This window comes from Macrobrachium nipponense, chromosome 38 (assembly GCF_015104395.2).
Source record: "Macrobrachium nipponense isolate FS-2020 chromosome 38, ASM1510439v2, whole genome shotgun sequence".
NCBI lineage: Eukaryota > Metazoa > Arthropoda > Malacostraca > Decapoda > Palaemonidae > Macrobrachium > Macrobrachium nipponense.
The window spans coordinates 21,768,414-21,789,198 of NC_061098.1; the positions used below are offsets into that span (position 1 = coordinate 21,768,414).

At 33.6% G+C, this 20,785-nt stretch overlaps 1 protein-coding gene across 1 annotated transcript in view; it reads right to left on the reverse strand.

Annotated features, from left to right (window-relative positions):
* LOC135209770 (girdin-like) overlaps positions 1–20,785 on the reverse strand; it is a 127,544-nt gene that overhangs the window by 5,618 nt on the left and 101,141 nt on the right. Inside the window, 11 exon segments of the mRNA XM_064242554.1 lie at positions 897–1,067; positions 1,194–1,258; positions 5,889–6,096; positions 6,287–6,543; positions 7,803–7,875; positions 11,286–11,312; positions 16,125–16,217; positions 16,749–16,894; positions 18,006–18,206; positions 20,049–20,183; positions 20,611–20,784. Coding sequence (XP_064098624.1) covers positions 897–1,067; positions 1,194–1,258; positions 5,889–6,096; positions 6,287–6,543; positions 7,803–7,875; positions 11,286–11,312; positions 16,125–16,217; positions 16,749–16,894; positions 18,006–18,206; positions 20,049–20,183; positions 20,611–20,784 — 1,550 coding nt within the window.

The following is a 20,785-nucleotide window of genomic DNA, read 5'->3' on the forward strand; positions in this document are numbered from 1 at the left end:
GAGCTGTGCTTAATATAACAGTAGGCCTCTACATATTTAGGCCCTATACATATAAAAGAAATAACTCACAGAATGGCTGAGAAATTCTAATAAAGGTGTTTGTATCATATTGTCAAAATAAATTGGCATGTTTAAGCTCTATATAAAAAGGTGTGAGGGTTCTTTGTATATAAGCATTCAGATGCATTAAAGAAGAAACAATTTGCATCTTTATCACATAAGCCTACGAGCTAGCTATGCATGTGCCACATACCTAAACCTATGTTGGTGAGTGGCCGATGGAATAAAATAGTATAGACTACTGTACAGCCCAACATTACGATGTTTTAAGGCAATGGGCTCATCTCTCTCTCTCTCTTCTCTCCCCACATTTTTTTGTTGTTCTCTTGAGTGTTTTTCCCCCCATATTTTCCTTTCATCCTGTCAAGTGTCTAGAGTACAACCCAGTGTTGTTATGACCGGATGTCAATGAATGATAATATTTGGATGCCAGATGAGTTGAGAGATTCTAGGTAAGTTTTTGCAGAGCTTCTGCATCCATATTCTGCTAAGGTGCCACATTGTTGGATTGACCAGCACTCAAGATCTTTCGCTCCCTACTCTGTCAACTCAGCAACAGTCTTGCTGGTAGTTTTGCCTAAAATAAATTTAAAGCACCATACAATGTTGCCTTTTTTTTCCTACTTAAGTATTTTACCAGTTTGTTTATTACACATATATTTACTTAATTGTATTTTCATCTGTATTTTCATATTCATCTCTATTGGAATTTTTCTTTCAAAAGTGGACACCTTATGATCTTTGTAAGATAATGACATTTTTGGCCCTTTTACATATATGAAACAGCAACCATGATAATAATAATATGACAGAATTAACAATCACAATCAAATTACCTGTTTGTATGGTCTGCACGTGGAGGCAAGCGAGGGGTGGTTGGAGTTTCATCATCTATGGCTCTTTCTCTTCTAACACCAGATTTTGGTGTTGAGGCTCTTGGTGCACTACCTGGTGTTGGTGTACGTGGGGTATGAGGTGGCAGGCTACTGTGGGCACTGCTAAAGCTCCTGAAAAGAAATCATTAGTACTTTAATTGTGTGAAAAAAGTTATAAATACAGTAATATACTGTTGATTATTCAAGTAAAAACTGTACTGACTAAACTGGCAATTCTACTGAAACTAAAATACATACCTGTTCATGGCCTGCTGACTTAAGGATGCAGAGGAAGTACTGCGCAAAGAAGCTCTGCCTCGACTCTAAAAAGCATATTTCAATCGTTAGTCTAATTATACTGCACTATTACAAAGAATTTATATTTCTTGTAAGAGAAAGCTGTAGCTGGCTAGACAACAAATTTAAGTTTAAGTATTCCATACAAAATACCTAAAATACATATACATAGTACAGATTCTACATTATGTAAAGAACATTGTATTTGTTCACTGAAAAAGTAGTTCTAAACCAGTAGAAATAAACACCTATAAGTGCAAAAATATAAAGGATTCCTTTTCTGAATGCTTGCTGTAATTTGCTGAAGACTACAAGTAAACTTGATGTAATAAACTAAATTACTTACTGTACATTGCATTCATCTAGCAACTAAAGTATGAATATATGTTTTAAGTAATCTAACCAGAACACCAAGTAAAAATTTTTTTACTCAAGTAACTGGCCAAAGACTTTGTTGTAATGCAAAGGACTATATCTAGTAAATTATCAGACTTTGTTTTAATGCAAAGGAATATATCTAGTAAATTATCAACTTAAAAATTCAATGACTGGATAAATTGAAAATATTGAAGACTGAAAAAATTCCCCTATTTATCAAGTTTAATGGTCATACAGGCATTCTCACTTGATTCTGAATATCAGAATGCAATGTGAGTCTCAGGTTTTAATCTGTAAGTAGTATATTTGATTATATCATAAAACAGTTATTGACCAAGTTAAAAGCTTTTTTTGGTAGCCACTGAGAGTCCTCAAGGATTTACTCTTCAGGTCCGTCCAAGGCTCCATAGACACACCAATCAATATCAAAGAATTCTCTCAGTTGGTCGTGGTCAGAATAATGCCTTTGGTAGACACAATGATCAATTATAAAAGGGCAACAGCACACAAACTGGCTAAGATCCCCATTACCTGCCAAGTCTGTGAAAGAAAAAACTCACCACAAATTCCCATGCCTTTTCTTCAAGGAAAGTGGGTGGGTTTGAGGACTCACAGCAGCCACCAAAAATGTATTTTCCTTCATCAAAACCTTGTTTTGATAACAAAGCTGCTGTTCACCCTCAAAGGAGCATACAAAAGAAACTGAAACGTCACGAAAAAGTCTTAGCTCCTGAATAAAAAAAAATTCCAATGCCTCAGATGAAAAATGGTCCATGGTAAAGTCTACTATATTTTTACTTAATCTTTTATTCAAGATGACCATTAGGGTTTGACAATGAATGACAGGAGAAAACAAGAATCTACACATGTTTTTCTGTGGGGTTCTTGGGTTCTTTATCAAATTATGGTGGGATGGGATATAGCATTAGATCACCCCTCCACAGAAAAATGTTATCATGGCATCAAGAAGTCTGAATCAAAACCTTTTCTTCAAGGTTTGCTGCCAGGAGCATGTTGCTTAATTTAAATATATCCAAAAATCAGCTAAACTCATTTTTGCCTACACTGGAGTAAGCCTACAAACAACTTTGTTGTTTATTGCTGGGGGGGGAAGGCGGATGGGAAAGCCTAAAAAGGTGTTTGACATTGAGTTAAAGATATATGAATTTTAGGATAGGATATTTATAATTTATTAGAATGAAAATGTTAAAAATAATGTGCAAGTTAGACAGTACAGAAAAATTATTTCTAATAAAATAAAGCAGATTTTTTCATTTTCGTTGGTGAAACAAGGGGATATTTGGCCATAGATTTTAGTACATTTTAATTTACTTGACATATTGAATTTAAAGGCTGTACTATTTGTGTTCAATTATTTTGTGTTTCCGCTTATAACCAAGAATATACGTATGCGTTTAATTTCTATCCATTTTATTTGATCATTGTCGTTAGTATGAGTAGTACTACTTATGAGTATGTATTGATTACGAAGACCACTTCACCTTAAATTAGGAATATAATGTTTGCAACTTATGCGTCAGGGGAAAATCTTGCATGCATCTTGAGTCAGCTGGAGGTCAGATCATGCCTTGTTTACCAGTAAGGCTATGTTTATGGTGGGTGGTATGTGCTGTCCCATTGGCAAACAGCAATTATGATGTTTCCAGCGGGGAAAGCCACCTTTGAGAACAGCACATTAGTAACTATAGTGAGGAAAGACAAAAACCATGATAAAGTCAAATGCGTGCTATATATATCTCTCAAGAGAAGTGGAACATGTACCAGCATGAGAGACTAAGTACATATCTGTGACAACTGGGTAAGAAAAACTCAGGGGATGACATTCTTTCATAATATCATTACTGTGATAGTATGTATTGGCGTCATTCCTTTATGTCATGATTAAACTAGAGGTACCATAACTAGTTTCTATTATAATTTTTAACAAATGCAAATGAATAATCTCTATCCTGCCAAGAAAAAACCCTAAATATCATAAGAAAGGGGTTATAAAATGGGAAACCTTGATATCTAATTAAGCAACCCACACAATAATAAGCATGACAGAGTTTTGCAATAATAATACAGCCGTGGAATGCTCAGGTATTCCAGTAACTGCTACCCTAGCAAATCTGCTTTAAAACACCACCAGTAAACATTTATATTTGTGGCTCAATGTTTAAAATAATTATTCTCGCTTACTCAGGGAGTAAGCTTACAAACTATTTTGTTGTTGGTCTTGTGGAGGAGAGAGAGAGAGAGAGAGAGAGAGAGAGAGAGAGAGAGAGAGAGAGAGAGAGAGAGAGAGAGAGAGAGAGGAAGGTCTATGGTAAGGCTAAAAAAAAGTCTGAAAAAGGTGTTTTGCATCGAGTTAAAAGTTACAAGAATTTTAGGATAGGATATTTATGATTTTTTTACCTATTAGAATTAAAATGTAAAAAATAAACAATATGCATGTTAAACAATACAGAAAAATTATTTCTAATAAAATAGAGTATGTATATTTATTTTAATTTTCGTTACTGAAAAAAGGCTCTATTTGACCATAGATTTTAGCTGTTTAATTAATGTTGAAAATTAGGAATACTACAATATTTACAACTTATGAGGGGAAAATCTTGCATATGTCTTGTTTTATTTGAGCATGTCTAAACTTGTAATAAGTTTTCTAACACTTGTAGACTAGCACATTTTTATAATGATCACTAGTCTTACAAAGCTAAATTAAAATATCATATAGGCATGATGAAATGATTGGTGCAGTTTTAAGTTATTATTGATTGTATACAGCAATATTCAATGAGTCTCTAAGCAACTGAAACTTGCCTAACAAACTGGTATTAAAGCACCATCAATATTATATTGGATGGTACTATACATCTACTATCTAAATAAAACTTCAGATGAATTTCTACATGATTAAAACTTATTTAATGAACTGATATTAAAGTAGAATGCATATTACATTAGATGGTCAATTGTACCTCAAATTATCATTATCTATTTCACCAACTTGAGTGCTATGGTTCCTATTATTGCAATGGAAACTAATATATCATTCAAAACTATTAGTTTCAATATTTTTTTGGGTGTTAAAAAAAGTTGTGAAGTCATTAATCAGCAAAATAACACAGTAAATCCTCGGAGTTGATTTGCCTAAACATTTTCCATTCCCCAGCACCTTAAAAAAACCTGGTACTATTAAGATAACTGGGGGAATTTCTGTAATACATAATTCATCTAAAATACTTGTCAATTATTAATAAAAAGAACACTGGGTTTAAAACTCAGAAGCTACTAGTCAGTTATTTTGTAACTGAAAAGTTTGGCAAAAAATCTTTCCTTTTACTTTGTTAATGAAATAAATATTATAAAAAAAAACCATTAACTAATGATCTTTAGTTATACAATTCCTAATTAATGAGATTTTAAAGCTGTCGAAGCTGACAGCAAAGGAGAAGGCATGACATCGGCTATACAAAATTTCACCTTGACAGATACACCAGCTAACAGATTTTAACAATTACGGCTAACCAAAAAACGTTTTGGAACAAACTTTTTACAGAAGATTAAGACTAGCTTTTTTCAGCAGATAACTGCAACATTTCAGCTACACAGCCTTGGAAAATGTTCTGGGGTACAGTTGGGGGCATGTGAATTGAATGACAGACCCAAGAGTAATAGGAAATTAAGCCAGTTTGTGCACTGCTGCCACATCTGTGTGAGAAGGGTGAAGGAAAACTGGGTAATCACTGTACATAATTGCAATAGCCACAATACCCTCTTATCTTCTTAGCATCATGACCTCATTGTGACTGTGGGATGTAGGCTTGTTTCCCACTACCAGACATCATAACTGCTTCATATTTCTTGCATTTGGATCTAAGGCTTTGTAATGACAACTATATCTAAAAAGCATGAAGATTTTGCAAAGTTAAGAGGGCACTGTGGCTATTAAAATTATACCTATCTACTAGAAAGTGACCAGTTGATTCTACTATATACTACATATTTCAGCCTGGTGAGGAGTGGTCTATTCTAATTCTTAACGAATATATCTGAATTCGACAGATATATGTTTGTACATGTGGCAATACACTTTTAATCCTGCTTGTGGTCAGGTCGGCAACATGGCTTCTTCCTGATTAAGGGATACGGGTTTGTTTCCTGCTACCGAACATCAAAATTGCCTCACTTTATATCATTGTTTTATGTTCATGCTTATTTACTCCATTCTCACTAAATGTTACTCGTGAGAACTAAAAGTTTTGCACTAACCTGGGAATCATGAAGGGGCTCAGGCCCAACATCTCTTGTTGGAATTGAATCAGCATCCTCGGTTAAGTAGACCGGACGTCTTGACCCTGCCCGACTCAGTTCAGCTGTACTACTACCAGCAGTGACTGTTGAAAGAGAATCCTCCTGATGACTGTCACTAGCCTCACCTGATCGAAGACTTCCTACATCTTCTGAAGACACGGATCCTCTGTCATAAAGTAAACATTAATAATCAGTGAAATGCATCTTAATTATTAAGTGAGAAAGTATAGTCAAGGATATATGATTCTTAAATAAAAAATTATTTCACTGTCTTTTGAGAAACTACCATGCAGTATAAATTATAAATATCAAGTTTAATTAGACCATTATGGCATAAAATACTCTATTACACATACCGTAAAACTTGCGAAGAAAATAAATCATTTAATGCTGGTGGTAAACTCTTTCTGTAATTATCAGGAATATATCCATTTCTCCCTAACCTCAGCTCTCCTTCACCATCATGGGATGGGGATGGAGGTAAATTTGGCGAGGATCGGCGTGTTTCAGAACCAGAGTCCAAAGAATCATTAGCATGTGATGAAGAGCCCAACGATGAAGAATCTGGACTTTCACCACCTTCATCACGACCACGGGATCGTGATCTCCCACTCTATAAATGTAACGGTTCATTAGTCAACAATTATCTAACAAGTACTTGTATCATCAATTACATAATATAGTGGACCACCCCGTATTCACATTCTCAACATTCGCGACTCACACATTCTTGGATTTCTCTATGGACCATATCTATCCATTATTCGCAGGAAATTTGCATATTCTCAGTATTTTTCTATGAGAAAAATCCACAAATTCGTGGTTATTTTTATCAATTTCATCATAAAATGCACTTTTGTGATAAACTATTAAAAAAAACAGGTACAGGGGACCCCCCGTATACACCTTCTCCGGATTCGCGGACTCACATTCGCGGATTTCTCTCGGGAACGGTTCCCCACATTATTCACGGAAAATTCGCATATTCGCGGTATTTTTCTACGAAAAATATCCACAAAATCCTGGTTCTTTTTTATCAATTTTATCATAAAATACACTTTTTGTGATAAAACTATTAAAAAAAAGGTATAAACATTTTGAGTGGGTTTTTCTTGAATTTCAACTAACAAAATAGGTAGTTTTCAGCGTTTTTATAGGGGTTCCAACTATTCGCGGCTTCTAACTATTCGTGGGGAGTCTGGTACGCATCCCCGCAAATATGGGAGGGACCACTGTATAAACATTTTTAGTGGGTTTTCCTTGAATTTCAACTAACAAAATAGGTAGTGTTAAGCATCTTTATAGAGGTTTCAAGTATTTACGGATTCTAGCTATTCGGGGGGAGTCTGGTACGCATCCCCCCACGAATACGTTGAGGACACTGTACGTACAGCAGACCCCCACAGATTTGCAGGGGACATGTACCACACCTCCCAACAAACAGAAAAAAATCTGCTAATACTTAAAACCCCTCTACAAATGCTTAGAACTCCCTATTTTTATAGTAAAAAAAAAAAAAACTTACACCTCAGTATTTTAATAGTTTCATCACAAAAAGTAAATTTAGTCATGAAAATGATAAATAGGCAATTTTCTGCAAACAATGTGTATATATATATATATATATATATATATATATATATATATATATATATATATATATATATATATATATAATATATATATATATATATATATATATATATATATATATATATATATATATATATGTGTGTTCCATAGAGAAATCCACGAATCAGTGAGTCTGTGAATCCGGGGGGTTTTCTGTACTGTATATATGGGATAAAAACCAATCCAGCATAGTTCATATACTTATAGACAGTACATACAGAATGAGTGTATGGTGCTTACCCTTGGTACCTTACTAATGAGTTCCGTACCAGCCTTTCTCACTCGTCGTACTAGGTTTGAACCAAAGCCTTTCCTAAAAATACAAATTAATCATTAATTGTGCTTTACTAAGGCAGAATCTTTTATAAAAAAAATAAGTCTAAAGAAAACATGGTATGACATATTTTCTGCTTATTACTTTCTTTCCTAAATCTCGTGTACATGAACATTTACATATACATACCTATATGTATTTATGTTATCAAAAGCCCTAGCATCAAATTATATTTATCAAAATAAAACTGTACTTCCAATTATTTTTTAGCACAAGTAACATTTCATGTCTAAATGTAAGTAACATACAAAAAGAACTTTGCATACAATTAAAACTATGAAACAATTAATACTACGTATATTCATTACTGCAACAGTTGCAAAAATAGCCAACACATCAATGAGGGACCATAGTGTATACAATTACTAGGCTATTTTACATCAAAATCTATTTGAAATTACAAAGTACAGTACTCTTGCCTTATGCTAAACTAATATATTATATCCAACCTTTCAATAAATTCTCAATTGCCTGTTGTACGCTACTGATTGAAAAGTAACTTGGAATTAATCAATTTCATATTTTATAAATAAATAAAAAATAAACAAACAATATAACTGAAATTTAAAGTAGATTTATGAAATAAGAGTACATAGTTTAATGAGTACTATACATGTGTAAAATTACATGAAAGGTATTCAATAAAAATTACACAATTGTTGCATGCTATTTGGTGACTTTACAGCTATCCAACTACAACAAAAATCTACACAGAAATGCGATATAGATAATATATTAGACATTACAGTGCTATCTTCAAGATATAAAGGTGCATTGGGCCAGATAGGAATATCCCAAAACCACTATTGGGTGAAGATTGTACTCTTCAGATTTCCCGTGAAAAAATATACTGATAATAACCGAGCTCTGATTCATAAGCATTCTCCAGGATAAACCAATATACGTAGTGTCTAAAACTGAATATGCATTGCATTATACAAATACCTCAAGGATGAAAAATATGAAGACTATTTTAGGTATACGGTAGTATTTAAGAAAAATCTAGTTTTCCTCTATCTGCTAAAACCTGTTTTAACTTAGTACCTTATCATTAACACAGAATTGAAATTAATATATTCCAAAAATCTTAATTTTCCTAATATAATAACAATGATAATTTCAAGTGAATTTCTCAGCACACCAATCATCATTACTATTTTACACAAGATTTTCCTTTACTGGGTTAGCCACAAAACTGGTTCTTGCCATAGTTTTATATCTTGGCCCATCTACTTGGGTTCATTTTTGGGCCTTCTTAGTGGCCTTCGTCCTATTACTGTCCTGATTAAGTCACTGAATAAGAATCTTCTTCAAGATCCATTTATTCTTTATCCTCTGGATCTTACATTTTTCTGCAATCCCCCTTATTTGTCATATAAACATAAGAATATCCAACTACGGATTGTGCTACATTGTAGTCACAGCTCTTAACAACTGCTGTCTTTTTAAGTCTACATATTTCATCTGCATACAGCAATACAGGCCTTTTGAACTTCCCATTAAATTTTACTTATTTACCAGTAGTCTGGTTAAATCTTGCTATTCCAACCAGGTTGTTGCTATCCTTTATCATACTGCCCTTTCCAAACCAGCTTCTCAGATTTCTCTTCTAAAGATTGTCATTCTACTGGTATTCCTCTTTGCTCTTTCTATACATTTTGAGCATCAAAAATCCTTTACTTCATTCACATTTTGTAATTGTGGGCACCTCTTGGAACAGCAATTGGTTACATCTTACACAGTATTCAAGTCCTCCCTACACCAGGAATGGAACCCCTCGTAACCTGGGGACTGCCTGTAGTATATACACTCTAATATATACAATTTTCATGATTTCAAAACAGACATTCTACAGGCAAGACTGAAAAATATTCACATGATATAAATTTAAGATTAACATAATATTCTTCAAGTCTTTAAACATCCTCATGACCCTTGGCAATATCTTACTCCATTTATTTTCACTACATGGGTTTTCAGGCATTCTTTGTTAACTGCTTCCTACTCTATTCTATTTTGTTTTCTGGAGACAGAAGATCCAATTTCTATGATAAAGATACAAACTTAATTTTTTCTGTTTATACTCTAATCAATTACCCTTCCAGAGGAAACAAAAATAATACTGGGTCATGCAAGTCTGTTTATGCAAAAAACTAATCAGCACTAGTAAATCTTCTAATCACATAATTTCATTAAAATAAACGAGTGATAGTGACACCTGGTAATGGGAGTTCCATGATACTATGCAATATCAATCATTTAACAATGGATACTGGCTGCTAACAGGTGAGCTTGGCAATGTAAGAAACTTCCTTACACTATCCTTTTAAATATAATAGCATACACAATTCATGACTTCATTTACATCTTTTACAAATTCCAAATAAATTATGAAGACTGGAAGACTGTGCTAAGTAATTATGCATTCAAAAATATATCCTTTACCATGCGAGTCATTTGTGACTGACGTGTAAATCAGTATATCTTTTGTTAACGTTGACAATACTCTATGATTAATATTCCACTTGGGGAAACACTGTTTTGAACACATTGTGGAAGGAGTCCCAGACAGTATAATTATGAGAATAGTTAAATATTACTTTTGTACGCTTTACATGTGCAACCTCAATTTTTTAACTGTTATTACGGGTGGTTTATCTGTAAAGTTCACTATCAAAAGCCTAATACTATACAGTATATAAAAACTGTTAACGGCCACCCTAGCATCTATACTTGCATTAAATAAGATCCACTTATATTTTCAGTTAAGCAAGGTCAACTATCATGATAAAATAAAATTATTTATACAATATGTTACACAACGCAATTAAGCATTTCCCCTACCCTTACAGCCTCACTCCATTCCTCATAAATAAATTGCTAAGATTTCATGCATTAGCCATCACTTCCTAAGACCTTTATAATTAAGGTAAAAATAACTGATACAATGGAATTACAAAATATATAGTAAAAAGAGGTACCAAAATAACAATCGAATTTTCATGAGAAAAATAAAAAAAATGATGTACAGTCAAATCTTAGTTATCCACCATTGAAGGACCAAACACAGAATATTGCAAAGCTGTGAGAAAGAGATACAATACAGATAAAAAACAATTGTTGCTACGAAGAATGCTAGTTAGTAAATTACTAGTGGTTTTTCAATGCTTATACCAGATGTAAAAATGTGAAAAATATGAAAATATTAGCATAGTAAGATTTTCCAAGCAAATTATTATTAATATATTAAACTGTATACTATTGTAACATACAAAAGTGTTAAAGTGGTATGTTAAAAGATCTCAAAATACATTAAAAACCATTAGTAACACAAAGAAGTTATACTAAAGGAAATGCTGCTACATGAACTCCCATACTACAGTACTCACGAGTAAGGTACGCAGCCCGGCGATAACCTACCAGAAGGGAGACAACTCCTTAATATTTTACTAATACATATATGACTGTGAATCAATACTACAGATATGACACTCCATACTGTTAGAATATGACTTCAAATTGCCCTAAAATTGTGGAAACCCAAAATATTTTTGCCCTTGCAGTGCTAACAAAAAGCCTACGACACCTAGGTCTTAGATGGCGTGTCCTTTTAAGATAGCATCATAGGGCTCTGACAGGACATAGCAAGAGTTCTTGTGGGACAACAAATTATTCTTTTAATACCAAATTCTTCTTAAAACAATTATGAAGAATTATTTAACTGTTAGCCAAAAATAAATCTTAAAGCAATACAGTATGCAGTCTCATTTCATCCCATGGCAGGTCCACTACTCTACATTTAAAAACTCAACATACCAATATAAAGTTAGCTCTTCTTACACCATATTACAGACCCATAAATATTAAACATTATAACCAAAGAAAAGTAGAAAAATGCAAGAGCAAAAAGTAAGGATTCCTAAAGTCAGTCACTATTATAAACCTAGTGGAAAGTACCAATTTAAAATGAACCAAACAACTGGGATTGCAAATGTGTGATATATACAAAATGGAGAGTAAAAATATACACTACTGTAATTTTTAAAATACCAGGTGGTTTCCTACCATAGAATTAAGAAAACACCCTTACAAAATATTCTTGTTCAATTTTATTTTAAGTAAATACAGGGAAAGAAGAGGAAACTGTAGATATCAAAATAAAATACCTCATAAAACTGCAAAATGACATCCGGAAGCATTACAAGCAAAATTTTCACACATGAAATACAGTAGAAGTACAACAAAATTTCAAGTCTTCATATAATTATTGAAATATGCATGAAATGAAACAGAACAAGATATACTGTACTACACACATCCCTCATAAGACTGAAACTGAAGGACAAAAATTTCAGCATAACTTTAATGTCACTAAAAAGTATGTAGGTAATAACTGATAATCTACTACACTTAAGTACTGTAGCATCAAGTTTATGAGAAGTTTCCCAATCAGGGTTCCTATGAAATCTGGAAATCTAGGTTGTACAATACTTATTTTTAGACCAGAATTTAGCACTGATTTACATTTCTAGGCATTCCTATGTTTTGCTGCAATAATTTGTTATGGTGAGGTGAAAATTGGAGTGAGGTACAGCTGAAACGTTGAACTAAGGATCAAAAGACCACACGGAATAGTTAATGGTCAAATGAATAATGTAAAGAACCAAGCCAAAACAGTCCACTTCATTTCACAGTCAGAATATTTTCTACAAATTAGAGCTCAGTTATGTTTCTTGATTCCAAACTTATCACTCCACAGAAAATTAATAAGAAAATTATTTTAATATGTACAACCTGAAAATACATTTTGCTGTTTGTTATCAAACAGTATTTGCAATGAATCTATTGAATGCTAATCCTTGCCAAACCAAACATTAAAAAACTTAACAGATGGTAACAAAAACTTGATGAAATTTAGCCAAAAATCTTTGAGGTCAATATAAAACTTGTGTCAAAAAATAAAAGTTCACTAAAAATGTACCTTTTAAAAAACTCTGTGTACCTTTCAAAAAATGTATTAAAATATATTACCTTAACATAGCCTTCTTTTGTGTTTCACACTATCCCAGACAACTAATTCCAACATAAAATTAAAAGTAGTTCGGGAGAATTTGGTAGATCAGTGCATGACACAAGGTCCCTCAGGTCCATGGTGATTATCTTATTCCTTTGAGTAGTTTGCGTCACCACTGAGAGAGCTGGAGGTCAAGTAGCGGGCACTGGAGTTAAAGAATGTGCCCTTACATTTGTAAGGATATCCATTTTCTTCTAAAAAACTGGAAGGGCAATATCTTCACAAAGGAAGGGATAGGGAGCTAGAGAATTTAATGTGAATAAAAAATGGCCCCTAGCTAAACAAGTCCTGCAATGTGGTAGCTAATTCAAAGAGAAGGACTGAAAACTAGAACTCATCTCTCCACAAAGAAAATGAGGGTTCTCTTTGGACAATGGGAGAATGAAACCCATACCATGCTCTGGTATGGGACTTTAAGATCACTAACCAGAAGATGAAGAAAGTGAATGGCGTCACCTTTTCACAGGGAAACAACTGGTTCATCTTTTACAACTTGGTCACTAAGTAACAGAGACTGGAACTTTGTGAAGACGGGAGAGCACATCCAATATCTAATAGGTTGTCCTCTTACAGCTGAGTCTGCTTGTATACTGTTTTTGCCTATCAAACCAAAACAAGTAGGTATACCGGAAGCTAGACTTCAAATTGAAATATAAAATTCAGGTCAAAGGCCAAGCACTTAATGACTGAGGTCATTTAGCACTAAAAATGTTAAAACAATTGTTAGAAAAAGGTGCAGAGTCAGATGGAAGAGAGGTATAAAAAAAATGAATGAAGGAGGCTGCGGCTAGGGGCCGAAGGGATGCTTGCAAAGAACCTTGAGTAATGCCTACAGTACACCATGCAAGATACACAGACAGCACTAATCCCCCACAGGGTATAGAGCAGATACTTGTGCAACTTCAACAAGTGTGGCAGGTCAATGATAGATAGGGTCTTTTCTATGTAAAATAGATTCTACAACTGCAGTCTAGTAGCTGATGTGTAGCTTAACATACATTTGGATGAATGCACTTGTGGTCGAAGACGGATGTGAGACTACATATCGGTGCTTGACAATGCAAATATAAGCAGGGGAGTATCTGGTTGCAAGTGCATGGCAAGGGATGTGGCAGCTCCAGGAAGACTGATAAAAGCATAGCAGGAACAAGACTGGTAACAAAGACAGCAAGAACTAAGCCTGAATCAGAAGTGGCCAAATTGAGAATTCTAGGCTGGTATTGCCTAAAAGATTCTGAAGGGTAACACAAATGGCAAGATGATATCAGTGCCTCTGCTTGCACTGTTAGAATGAAAGGCTCACTCAAGATGTTGAACATAGTACTGGTAATCTTCTTAGTTGCAAAGACATGTTAATTCAATTGTATTCCACATAGGAAAATAAAAGGAGTTTTTCTTGGAAAATGCCCAACAGTTTCGTCCTGAAATGGACCTCTTCTTGGAGCGTTCATTAATAAACACTCCAAGAAGAGGTCCATTGCAGGACGAAACTGTTGGGCATTTTCTAAGAGAAACTTTCATTTTCCTATGTGGAATACAATTGAATGCTGAACATGTGTCCTGATGAAGGTGATGTTAAAAGGGCATTGTATAATAAGTTTCAATAACAAAATGTTTAATAATATGTATTCCTTAATGCTAAATCTTGCTGTGTTAAACAAGAAAAAAACAGCATGGCAATTACATAGAAGCCTAGAACAGAAGAAGGAGCCCTCTGTCCTAAGTCCTTCATGTTCCATCACTGCCAACAAGCACTATACCAGCTGAGACCAACTATAAGAGAATTATTTGTGATTGGTTGGTCTGCCTTATGGAGGACGAACAGCAGCTACGCTATCAAAATAAATGTTAATTTTATTAGAGTCTGTAAATTTCTGCCTGATTCGGCTGATAAAACGTTAACCTTCACCAATTACCTCTCAAAACAAGTACCAGAACCTTTTGAGCTGTCAGATACAGCAAAGATAGAATTTGAAAAATTGAAGTTGAAGTTGACTAAATCTCCAACCCTTAAGATTCCTGATACTGATAGAATCTTTTATTCAAGGGCAGATGCATCTTCTACTGGACAAGGCACAATTCTTTTCCAGTATTATGATGGTTACCCCATGTCAGTGGTCTATGCTAGTAAAAAACTAGCGGAACATGAAAAAAAGTACTCTGCTATAGAGCAAGGATATCTTGTGGTAGTCTTGGGTGTGTAAAAAACTATCGGAACATGATGAAAAGTACTCTGCCATAGAGCAAGATGTCTTTTGGTAGTGTTGGGTGTGAAGCATCTCATGTACTATCTATATGCTATGAAGTTTTTCTTGGAGACAGATCATACCTCTAAATACTGAAAATTTAATGGCTTGATGAGATGATTACTGTCATAGCAGCCTTTTACTTTTCAAGTGGTTCATTTAACAGGAATCGACAACCACACTGCTGACTTGCTGAGTCGGCATTAAATTTGTACATAATTGTAAATATGATTTCTTACTCGATGAGTAATCATGATTATGGGGTAATGTAAGGGAAATATTTATTATCTATACAATAGATGGTACTAGGGGCAAACTAGTCAGTTCTGTTAGTAGGTTAGGAGATCCTTGTCAAGGGAACTGTATTAAGAGAATTGTGACTGGGGATTTGTCTCTTCTGGCTGACTAACCCATCTGGCCTACTTTAAGCAGTAAGTACGTAAATAAATTTATTAACAGTTAATATTGTGATCTTAAAACTGGTGCATTCATTTCCAGGGTTATTAAGATCAAATTGTAAGCGTAATGTTCCTTTTTCAAGTTAAATGTAACATCATTTCAAATTTTTGGCAGCTTGCCCATTGTGTGATACCCAGCATAGTGGTTTGTGTGCTGCAGCAGCACCACTGCAAGCTGTAACTGAGTTTAGGTTGAGTGGAGTTGTGATTACTAAATTAATTTGGGGATCAAAGGTTTTGGCCCAGGGTGTCAATGTAATTTCTTTAAATGTGATTTTCATGTGTAATTTTGTTATGTGGTGAAGGGTCATTATAATCTTACATGAGCATTTTATTTAATATATGCACTGTAAGGGGTTGTGTCTATCCCTTATCCCTCATAGAAATCCCTGATACTATCCTCTAAAGAACACACAATTGACTGCAAATCTAAAAAATGTAAAGCCTTACTTTTTGGATGGTGAATTATCCATACGTCTGTACTGCTCCATGATTTTCTCTTCAAGTTTCTCCTTTTGACGTCTCAAGTTGTTTAGTTTATCTCTGAAATATAACAAGCTGTGATAATCTCTAAGTAATAACTACATGCTGATGCTCAATGTCTTAGATCCCTCCTAAAAAAAGAATTCATCATTCAGTACAAAATTTGGTAGAGAATAAAACAAAAACAAAATTCAAAGAACCATGTATGTATATAAGATATCAATTATGTACTGCACTATTCACATCAAAACACCACCATACATTAAAACTGCCACTTGCTAAGGATTTGTGTACTGAAGACATAGAAGCCCCTCCTTGTGTATATGAGAAAGTGCTTCAGCTAGATTTCATAACTGTTATAACAGGCACCTAAGTATCTTTAGGATAATGAATTAACTGATATTTCTAAATATCGCTCTAAATCTAGACCTGTCTAAATTCAATGTACAAAATATAATCATTATTAATCATTATCATAGCAATGCTTTAAGGTTAATATTCATAAGGGCCAATCTGCTGAGAAGATGACTAAATTAATCAAAGCCATTCAATATAATCAAAGTGTTACATGATGCTTGTAAAAACACTCACGTGAAATTCTTTTCCTCTTGATGGAAATGTTGTTTATCTTCCAATGTCTGAGTTAAGAGATCATGATATTGCGTCAGCAGCAACGAAACTTGTGACATCAGTGAACGTCTATCTTCTTCTAAAGTTACATTTAATGTCTGCAACACCTGAGAAGTAAAGCAAAATTTAGGAAACATCCCACAAGCATGAAAAAATTGGCTTTGCATTACAAGTTCAATGATCACTGCCACTCTCAATCAATTATTTTTCAACTTAAGTACTAGTACCTCAAATCAAATTATTTCCAATTGAAATTCATCCTTTCTGTGTACTAGAATTAATCAACTTCCTTAAAAAGTATTCTGAGTCAATCTGCATTAATTTATGAGGCAGATATGTTATTATCTTTACCTCAGTTTGTTGGTTGAGTCTATAAGGTCCACGCCCTTTAATATGTATCTAAATTCCTCACCATATGTTCTTTACCTTTGACTTAATGTGAATATGGTAATTTAAGCAGCTTTCCCTATATCTCTCTTGTCTAAACAGTTTAATCAGATATTTAATTTAATCAAAACTTTATCAAAGGGCTAGCCTAAAAGGCAATTTGTGAAAACATGTACATCAGTATACATTTCAGAAAAACCATCACAGACAAAATTCAAAATACAATTTCCAGGAAGAAATTATAATAACGCTGAAAAGCCAATAAAATTTGCTTCTACTAAATAAAAAATGTATTCCCACCTGCAAGCTGACAATTGGAAGTGATACAGAAATGGACAGGATAGTTTGGTGAGCACACCAGGTAATAGGGTAATAGCGTACTAAGATGGAAAGTTCTTTTTACATGGCTTTTATTATATTAGCAACTGGCTCACTGGCCTGTAGAGTCAGCAATTTATCTAAGATCAGACATTTGAATTATACTGCATTAGTAAGCTATAGCAAGACATTGTTACTCCTGCAGTGTGATCAGCAACTTCGTTTTCACGAATTTCAGAAAGAATATATGTACCTAGGATCAGACCTCAGTGAACATGTACGTATTTTAAATTGATCCTTCACATTGCACTATGATACTTACTACTTAGGATACAATAGAGTAATCTTAATCCTAACCATGCAACTTCACACTGCACTATGATACTTACTACTTAGGATATAATAGAGTAATCTTAATCCTACCATGCAAGATGTAACTATCAAAGTAATACTAAAACAGATGTGAAAACATCAAGAACAGCCGATAATAACCAGCAGCACAAAAATTCTTACCTGACATTTGTTGGTTAGCTTTGATACTTCAACATCAAGAGCTGCCATTTGATCTCTTGTATCATTAAGCTCTCCATCTAACTCAGTCAATCTCAACTTCACAGTATTGTTTTCAGTTTTGACTGCTTTATAATCTCCTTGAAGATTCTTATATTCTGTTCGCAATTTCTCATTGGCTGAGAAAAGGCTTCGGAAATCATCCTGCAATAAAACCTAAGAGCTTGAGCAATAATGTTCTAATAAAGATGAAAGGTATAGAGAAAAAAAATCTAAAACTTTAACTATACAGTTCTGTACAAAAAACATTCAAACAAGCTCATGTAATGCTGGCCTACAATTGATTTTAAAAGGTCAGATCAATCAATAAGTGCCATAAGATTCTGTTACATACATTCATGAAGAAAGTTTTTTCTAATTTTGATAAACTATGACTCTTAGTGTTTTTATTTAATATAACATACATATCTTATATAACATATAATACATAGTATGTCTTAGGTGTTGCTTATTCACAATTCTATAGGTCTGCAGTTGTATGGAACGTAACTTTATATTCACATGCCAGCTTTTGAGTTAATAAAACTTCATAATGGATTTTAACCTTGGCTATTGAGGAATTTATCAAAATTAAACACATGATATTTAATTTATTACGCAAATTTAACTTTGAGTAGGATGTGTCATACTTATTCATTACATTCATTGTAAAACTCATTAAATGAAGACTGATACCTTCACCTTTATAGACTTTTACTGTTTGTACAGAACTAATGACCAGGATGTTATGATCATGGAATTGCTAAACAAGATATAAATAAATTTAAAGAGGAAATACCAATGAAAGAGAAAGCTCTAAAATAGGTCATTAGAATGAATTAGAATGTACAAAGTGGCAACCCAACATCAGTGATCGATGGTAAGTAAATTACTCTATAAGGAATTAAAAAGTTATATTACTGTATAGTATAGCAAGAAACATACACTATAAAATATAATGGAAAGATATTAGCAAAGACATTAGAGTAGGAGAACTAGTCACTACAGCAGGTGATCCAGTTTTGTTAAGCCTATTTAATATAAAGGAACAGTGAATATACTATAATCTTTACTAAGAAGGAACAGATCAGAAAAATACAAGAGGTACAGTAATTCAAGAACATTGACAAAGTAACAAAAACATAAGAGCCATTAGCAATGTAAATATTCAGACCTGGAATTTGGACCACGCAATATTTTGGTTACTATATTTCTTCTGTATTAATACTGACCAGTTTTGATAATGTTATATTTTAGATGGGTTATTTATTGTGCAACTCCTTGCATTATCTATGCAGTATGTCAAGTCCTCTTCCCAACAAATGATAAATTTCTATTAACTCTACTAATGTTTCAGACCACAAAGGGGATTGGGATTAGAAGAATGTAAGTAATTATCATTTTTTTATAAATTCATAACATTAAGCAATTCATTCTTTTCTCAATTCTGATAATATTCAAGATCTATAATGTATATTATAATCAGGATTCTCTTCTGTCTTTTATTGTCACATTCAGTTTTTAATGGACTTGACACTTTATAGAGGGGACAGCCAGATTGACATCTATCATCTTGAGGGGAATTCTGCTTCAAATGTATGGGGAGTTTCTAAGTCAATTCAGGTTGAGCTCTCAATCTCCAAAAGAACCAAACAAGATAAGGATTATTACTGTTATATTTCCACAAACAGTTACCAAAGGAAAACCACTTGATATGCATCCTTAACCCTCAAAGTCAGCTTTTTAAATACTACTGGTGAATAAGCATAACATCTGACCTCACCCCTCTTGGTTCTATACATACCCGTAACCATCATGATTCTTTAGTCAATTAGTCATCAAAGGGAAAGAGAGCAAAGTAGTAAGTGCATCAAAGTTAAAGCATAAAAATCCTTTTGTAATACCTGCACTGTGCTCAAAATGGCTCATTACAGGAGCTAAGTTACCAACCTAAGGAAATATACTGCATAGTTGCTGAATAACTTCAAAGACTAAGCAACCACAAACCTTAAGTCTTGAATGCTCTCCACGAAGATTTGCCAAGGAATTTGAATCCATCTTAAGTTTAGACATTTCTGCATCAAGCGCTTCCCGCATCTTAAGCAAATCATCTTCACCAGCTGACATTTTATTCTGTCGCTCCTAAAGCAATATAATTACAATATTAATAAAATCTCCATGCCATTGCGTCAAACTTCAAATATAAAATGGAGAAATTATACAAATATATCCTAAGATTATATGGCAATTGGTTGATTTTATTACCAATGAGCAACACAAAAAAAATCCACCAATTCTAATGTTTTAGAATACAGTCAGTTCCCCAAAAGTTTCTCACACCTTCTCTAAAAGTTTCAATCTTTTAAAACTGTGCTACAAAGATAAAATTCTAGCTCCAGTAATGATAAATATAAATAATATTCTAAGTTTAAAATAAAACAAACTGATTTTTTACACAAGTGACCTATTTCCCTGTCTTATTTCATACAAATACAATTTAGCTTTTATGATCAACAATTTGTTATTAAACATTGTGAGACTGTCTTGTCCACAACACAAATGAACTAACCTTTAATTCTTTTTGTTCCTGCTTAAGATTCTTATGAGCAGTCTTAAGAGTGTTATGTTCTGAAATAAGGTTATCATATTCTCTTGTTAACTGTTGATGAAGGCGCTGAAGAGCTTCATGGTCATTCACCAATTGTGACAGCCTATTCCCACGCTCATCACAAGATCGACGCACC